The sequence below is a fragment of the Macrobrachium nipponense genome, chromosome 21, assembly GCF_015104395.2.
Source record: "Macrobrachium nipponense isolate FS-2020 chromosome 21, ASM1510439v2, whole genome shotgun sequence".
Lineage (NCBI taxonomy): Eukaryota > Metazoa > Arthropoda > Malacostraca > Decapoda > Palaemonidae > Macrobrachium > Macrobrachium nipponense.
In genome coordinates, this window is record NC_087212.1 from 65,233,162 (window position 1) to 65,240,661 (window position 7,500).

At 40.5% G+C, this 7,500-nt stretch overlaps 1 protein-coding gene across 5 annotated transcripts in view; it reads right to left on the reverse strand.

Moving 5' to 3' along the window:
• Positions 1 to 7,500, reverse strand: part of LOC135198094 (uncharacterized) — a 189,536-nt gene that overhangs the window by 73,185 nt on the left and 108,851 nt on the right. Inside the window, exon 1 of one of the 5 annotated variants that reach the window (XM_064225542.1) lies at positions 1,950 to 2,689. The exons of the other annotated variants lie outside the window; for them this stretch is intronic. Coding sequence (XP_064081612.1) covers positions 1,950 to 2,043 — 94 coding nt within the window. The 5' untranslated portion in view covers positions 2,044 to 2,689. Of the gene's footprint in view, positions 1 to 1,949; positions 2,690 to 7,500 lie in introns of those variants that run through there. 5 annotated transcript variants of the gene reach the window in all.

Consider the following 7,500-nt stretch of genomic DNA (forward strand, 5'->3'; position numbering starts at 1 on the left):
ACAGTTCGTTCGGGTTGCCCCAGGTGAGAGAGAGAGAGAGAGAGAGAGAGAGAGAGAGAGAGAGAGAGAGAGAGAGAGAGAGAGAAGTTACATAAATCAGTTCTAAGGTCGACAGATGTACTAGTTTAACTGAACACAGCCTCTAGCAAGCTATCACGTACACCACTAGAGAATTCCATTAACTGTAAAATGGTTCCACTGCTTCGCGGGTAGGAGAGAGAGAGAGAGAGAGAGAGAGAGAGAGAGAGAGAGAGAGAGAGAGAGAGAGAGAAATCATACAAGAAAAAATATCTACAAATTTTCAAAGTTGACATGACAACCTTTTTCAAAGTAGCGACATCACATCACATTCTGAGCAATTGAGCGAAATTATCCACAAAATTAACAGTAAGAAAACCAATGCTTCAAATATTCCTTATACCTAATATGGACTATAAGGATATTCACACCAAAGTCATTACTGGTACTGAAAAGTAAAGAGCGCTATTTACATATTCAAACTTACAGAAGTCATTTATGGCTTGCAGGTGCTATAGTAGATTCACATCAACTGTGCATCTGATGTCTAAGCCAGTCCCTTACGTCGCTCCTGATTGGCTGTTGATAAGCCAATCGTAGGGCTTTTAACTTGAGTCTCTCGCGATTTCACAGGGGCAGGATGTATGTTCCACCTCTCCTGAGGGATACGTCTTTCAAAAGTATCCCCCAGGAGAGGTGGAACATAGATCCTACTCATGTGAACTCTCAAGAGAGACAAGAGTTCCAGCCCTGTAACTGGCTTATCAACAGCCAATCAGGAGCGTCGTAAGGGACTGGCCTAGACATTAAATGCACAGCTGATGTGAATCTACTACTATAGCCTCAATGGCCCATTGGATGTTCAAAGGTCTCCTGCGCTAATGGAGTCTGGTCCTTTCCGGACTGTCACTATTATAAAATCAAATACACATCTATATATATAGTATAAACAAACTAATATATATATATATATATATATATATATATATATATATATATACATATATATATATATATATAGAACTATATATATATATATATATATATATCTAATATATATATATATCTAATATATATATATATCAGTATATATATATATATATATATATATATATATATATATATATATATATCTAATATAAATAAGCTAACTGCACCTTGTAAACGTGCACAAACGATAGTTCAATGGATGCGGAAAACGTCAGAATATTTAATCTCATTAAACGTCATTAAGTCACTGCGGAAGTCGCCACAAGCCCTAATTAATGAGACCCAAAGAAAAACAGGAGAGAGAGAGAGAGAGAGAGAGAGAGAGAGAGAGAGAGAGAGAGAGAGAGGAGCCTCTTAAAGCCACATAGAGAATGGGGGGAGAGCCTCCCTTTGTTCATTTGATCATGCTATAGCTAATGGCAGGCCGATGGCCAACCACAAAATGACTGAATCGTTCAGTCACGCGAGATGTATAGTACTCATCGCCACCAACATGGTGTTCAAATCTGTTCAACATAAAGACAAAAAGTTTGCCATTACCCGAGGACAGGCAGTGACTATTACAATATCATGTATGATGTTCCCTTTATCCAACTAAATTAGGCAAACTGAATATTAATGTCTGACGAATCCACTCAACATTCAGTACAAATAATGTAGTATAAAGCTCACTCACTGGGTCAAGAAATGTCAACATACTTCACGGAACTTACAAAATGATCATTTCGCGGCCTGAGGGCCAGATCCACGAGAATGTCCCTTAACCCTTGAAAAGGCAGTTGCTACCAGTTTGAAAATAATGGGCCAACACAAGAAAACACTCATGATAAAAAAATTTACTTCTAAAAACCCAGCATTCACCTAAACGGGAACCCTTAAAATGCTAAGAATTACAGAAGCTCGTCTTTCTCTTTATCCCGAGGGAAGAAGACGACACCCACCCTGGCCATCCTCGCCGGAGGATCCGCAGTTCGAGATGCAGAATTCGTGCCGTCTCGCCTCTATCAGATGCTGGTCATTCTTCCAGGTGTACATCACTCCAGCGCTGCACAGACGCTGTCCTTTGGAACGCCAGGGAGCTGGGACTTTTTACAAGAGCTACTGTAGTATATAATCGCTTTCCTCTTCATATACTTTTACGTCAGTACGTGAAGTTCGAACCATCAATAACAAGTTTTTTTTAAATATAAAAACTTGTCAAAAGAGATCCATCACTTCACTATTTTCAGTTCCCAATATTTACTCGGCATTTAAGTCAACACTTTGTTCGACCTTTCACAAATACAATCTGCCCCCTGCCACTTACAAATCAGTTAAGAGAATGCTTTCTGACAAAGTGACCCTCTCAAGAATGACTTTGTGAGCGCATACAATAAAAATCGTTGATCACACGTCTTTACACACTTTGTGCACTAAAAGTACCACGTCAAAGTAAAAGGTGAACGTTGATTCCATCCTATGTCACTCTCGATACTAATGCGACCTCCATTGTGGCACTGAAATTTTTCATCAAAAAACTTCCAGACAGGGACCACTTATCCGTCACCGAATGCCCTCCAAACAAGAGCTATCGATGAGCGTCAAGTCATCATTAACGCGAATTCACAGTAGCCTCCATTTTCAGTCGGTACAAGATAATTAAAAATCGTCAGGCCTTCTTCCTTCCTCTATTGCAAAATGCGAACAACAACAATGCAGGCCTTGAGAGAACTGAAGACGTTCCAAACGGGCTGCCTTCCTTATACCTTTCCAGGTATATTTACGAGTTGCCAACTACCACTTGTTCCTCGTCAGGGCTTCAAGAATAGACTCCCCTAACGGTCTAATGTTCAATGCAAAAGACACGAGGTGCACTTCGTGATCGTTAACAGACGTCTGGCGTGTCCCATAAGCGTGTATCCGACGATATAGTTCCCTTGAAAGCAATGGGAAACATGAACAGTGCCCAGACATATGTATATATGGAAGGATTTTTCAAGTCGAGCGGTAAAATAATATAGGTAAGGAAAAATGCTGCCCAGCTCTTTCTGAAATCTGCTTTCTAAAACGGATACAAGAAGCAGTCTCATAACCTTTACATTGTTTTTATTGAAGAAGCAAATGAAGGAATTGAAGAAACTAACTTCGTGTTCTTTAGAAAGGATGATAATGAACAACACATATTTGAATGACGGAATTTTTAAGTTTACAAAATTCTGTCACTCCAACACGTTGCTTAAATCAACCAAAGTACTACGTCAACTGGGTCCCACTATACTCGAGCCATCGCACAACCATAAATGGACTCACATTAGGAGGTGCCATACAATTATTCATTTGTTACATTAGGCAACTAGTGCTGTCAACTCGGCAATCACGAAAGAATCCAGTCAAGTATACCGAGCATGATATTGAGAGAGAGAGAGAGAGAGAGAGAGAGAGAGAGAGAGAGAGAGAGAGAGAGAGAGAGAGAGGTCACTTACCCTCCAGTGATATTTCTCCAGCTGGTCAAGTGACTGTCAGTATTTCAGTATAATGTTCTACGAAACCCACTGTTGAACGATGTTTGGAAAAGAATGAGTTTTCAGAAACGCTTAAAGGGTGCTCTTTACAACAAGAGCCCGTGTGTTCACAAAGCCCAGTGAACTATCTTATTTAATTCAAAGGCTTCATCTTTGTATGTTTAAATTGGCACTGGTCATGGCTTAAAAAAAATTCATGCTCTTCCAATCGTCGCATTTGGACCCATTTCCATTGAATGATTTCTAAGTAGAGAGGATGTATTCAATAACAAATACGTAACTCCTAATTAATTTTTATCCAAAAACGTTAATTAAATCTATAAATATTTATTCTAAACATTTCAATCATATGGTGACGACCAACGATAAAATAAAAAACAGAACAAAAACTGAAACTATTTAGTGCCGTGCAGCCCCACGAGTACATCCAAAATAGCAATTAAACAAGTCACGATTCAAAGCTTAAAAACCCAAAAAAATCCTTTTGAAGACTCAACTCCTCCAAATGATATTCATATATAATGCAGCACAGAAATCAACTTGTTTGTTCCTTTTACTTTCTTTCTACAGCTTTCCACTTGAATAACCTTCATGTCTTGAGATTACTAATGAAGGCTGGTAGGTAATGACTGCTTCCTTAAACATAAATGCTGACTGCAAAAGCTTTCCAGTACGGTTCGAAAAGTGTAAACCTAAAAATGTTTGATAATGTGACTAGAGAAATATAAAAAGTGTCTTTTCTTAGAATTGTTTTTATCCCCACATTGCTGAAAATAGCGAGCAATAAATTCATTTTTCTATTTATAATGGTATCCGGATTTGGCAAAATATGACCACAAGCATCCTGTTCACTATGAGTAAGTTTTCGTTGCCATTTACTCCATTTTTGCCTTCATTTTAAAATCGAAACCACTAGCACGACAACGAGAAGTTCCCAATGGACTCCATTTCCATTTCTCTGGATTCCTTCGATGTCCTGTCAGAATTCTCAGCCTGTACCCTAAGCCCTCAACAGGAAAAAATGCTTCCCTCCATCTTCCCACAGAATTCCTTCGCCTTCCTCGTCCTTTCTTCAATCGTCTTTTGCCAATCACGAGCCGATATCAATCTAAACGGCTCATCAGTTACGTAATACTAAGAAAGACGTCATCAACAACCCAACAATTGCTATAATTAAGGACGGCAAATAATGGGGCGACATAATGATACACATAATGCAGGGTATTCACAAGCTCTGCAGAAAGATATGCTTTTGTTAGGGACAGACTGATATGAAAGGTCGACTCGTTCCTTTTTCTCTTGTACTTATTTTCATGGTCTTTTCTTTTCTCAACAAACGACCCTGGCAACCTCAGGTTCTTTCCTCATAATGGCAATGATTCCGTCGGTTTACAAGGCAAAGGACACCCTGGCTCTGATTGAAAGTTGGAAGCCAGTCATTGGAACATGTGAACGTTACCAGACTTGACGATGATATCCAAGCGGTTTTTGTGAAATGACGTTTGTAGCCGCCATGGATGAGCAATATGAGGAGTTTCAGAGAACAGTGATATATCATCTGGCCAAATTCAGGACAGCAACCTGAATTCTTCAGAAAGACGCCACGCGGTTCATGGAAGCAAAGATGAAAGATGCGACGGGACTGCCGTGACCTTAAGAAAAGCGTGACCCTAAGGTAGGCCAGGTACAGGACTTGTTTGCGCTGAAGCTGACCCAAGGTAACTCACGGTTGTCTCATTTCTTATTTGCAAAGAGCTTGGATAATGGTAATTCTGCGGTTGCAACATTATCATGCCGCCAACGGCGCATAACGTTCGTGTCTTTTCTGCGCTTTATCTTCCACAAATCTCCTGCCTCCCTTCTCAGAGTTCTTATTCAAGTTGGTCTGGCCCTTCCAACTCTTTCGGTGCCCACAGGAGCCCAGCTGGTGCTTGTCACGCACGGCTTTCCTGGAGGTTATGCGAAGGGCATTTCAAAGCCACATCTCCCTTTGCATCATTATTTCAACAACATATGGAACTTCTGCAATTCCCTTTTCTCAATACCCTGTCACTGGCCTCCTAATCTTCTTGAAGCGTTATCTTCAAAGCGACAGTGTCTTCTAGATACAGTTTCACTGCCATCCTATGATTCATGTTCGTACGGCAATGTTGCAATACATCTAATGACTTGATTTCCACATCTTACTCTACCCTGCCCATTGACGGATTGCCTTTTTTTTTTTTATCTTAACAAAGCTGTCTCAAGAGAACCTAGACTTACTATTGTTCCTAAATATTTGAAAGGTCCAACCTCATTCATCCTTTCTACATCTAAGGTAACATTGTGTACTCATGATTTCTGTTAACTGTAACAAAATCCAATCGATACGGAAATCTCCTGATATAAGCAGTTTGGTACAAAAGCAATATTACCTAAACTTCTCTAAACATTGCCTTAAATACAATGTCCATATTTCGGCAATAATGTATTTCCTTCTATGAATAGCGTTCAAACGAAAAGTAGAAGAGACTAAGCCTAGTATTAAAGTCAAATCCTCTCCGATCTCAAACCTCCGAAATTGCAACGCAGGAATTTCATTTTTTATTTAGGAAATAAAGTAAAACCAAACCGGCAATAAGCCTGTCAAACCTCAACAGAAGCGTCTGATCGAAATTTTGTCAAACGTTACCCAATTCCATAATGAAGGACAATGAGCAGCTTCAATTTTCACACAGCGAAATAAACTTATCGAAGTAAGACATGCTACACATACATCAGAAACTGAATAATTTTAATATTTAATCCTCCTCCTCCTCCTAAAAGGCTCAGCCTAAACTGGCTCTGCAACAGCTTTAGTGCAGTGGGAAAGAAGGGTTGGGAGGGAAATCCATTCTATATTGACAGAAGGTTGGGCGCAGAATGCGAACGGCAACGCCGATCGACGCAAAACGACTGCCAGCCACGTCATCCGTATACTTAAGACTCCCCGGGTTTCTGCCGGCGAGAGACACGCACGGAGCCTTTAATAGTTGGGCCAAGTGGAAAAAATATGGCAATTTAACATCAGCCCTTACAAGACTAATGTTAGGCTCTTGGACCTCTGCACCTAGCTTCAGCATCTCTTGGTTTTCCAGCAGTCGACCCTTTGCCCGTTTGGTGCAAGTTATATAATGAAATGACTGTCTCAACATCGGCACCCATATGGAGACTCTCCACCTGTAGCGTTCCCAGCCGGCAACGGTATTGTATAAGTGGTTGGCGTCCATTATTCATAACGCATAATGAGTAGGTGTCAGTAAAAGCTGTAGGAACTATTTCTACGGCGTCGTTATGTATAATGCAGATACTACGTATATTAACTGGATAACTACATCGATTACGTATTAAATAGTTATCAGTGAGCGAAAGTTCCAAGAGTAAATATATACGAAAACATTTCAGCCTCAATAACCGCGGAGGTCAATTCAAGCGGTTAATTCAATACATTATATTTGTGCGATTTTCACGATTTACCCAATAGGGAGCAAACTCCGAAATAGCCCTAAATCATCGCAACTCGGGAAGCACTACCGAAGTCCACTGAAAACTCTTTATCTACCCCTTCATGGAACGTTTAGACCTTCAATTAGGTCATTCTCATAGTCAGCTGACTGAAGAGGAGAAACGGCAGAACCATCACGTGTTTAGCTTCGGGGAATAAGTCTCGAGAGGTATTCGTCTGCCCCTCCCGATTCTCACTCTCTCTCCAAATACCCAACCTCCTGTCTGTCTGTCTGTTTGTCTGTCTGTCTGTCTGTCTGTCTGTCTGTCTGTCTGTCTGTCTGTCTGTCTGTCTGTCTGTCTGTCTGTCTGTCTGTCTGTCTGTCTGTCTGTCTGTCCCTCTTAAAGTCTCGAGAGGTATTCATCTGCCCCTCCCTATTCTCTCTCTACCCAAATACCCAAACCCCCTGTCCTCTGTCTGTCAGTCAGTGCCTCTGCATGAAAGGCTGAAATAAAAAGTAGGTGGTGT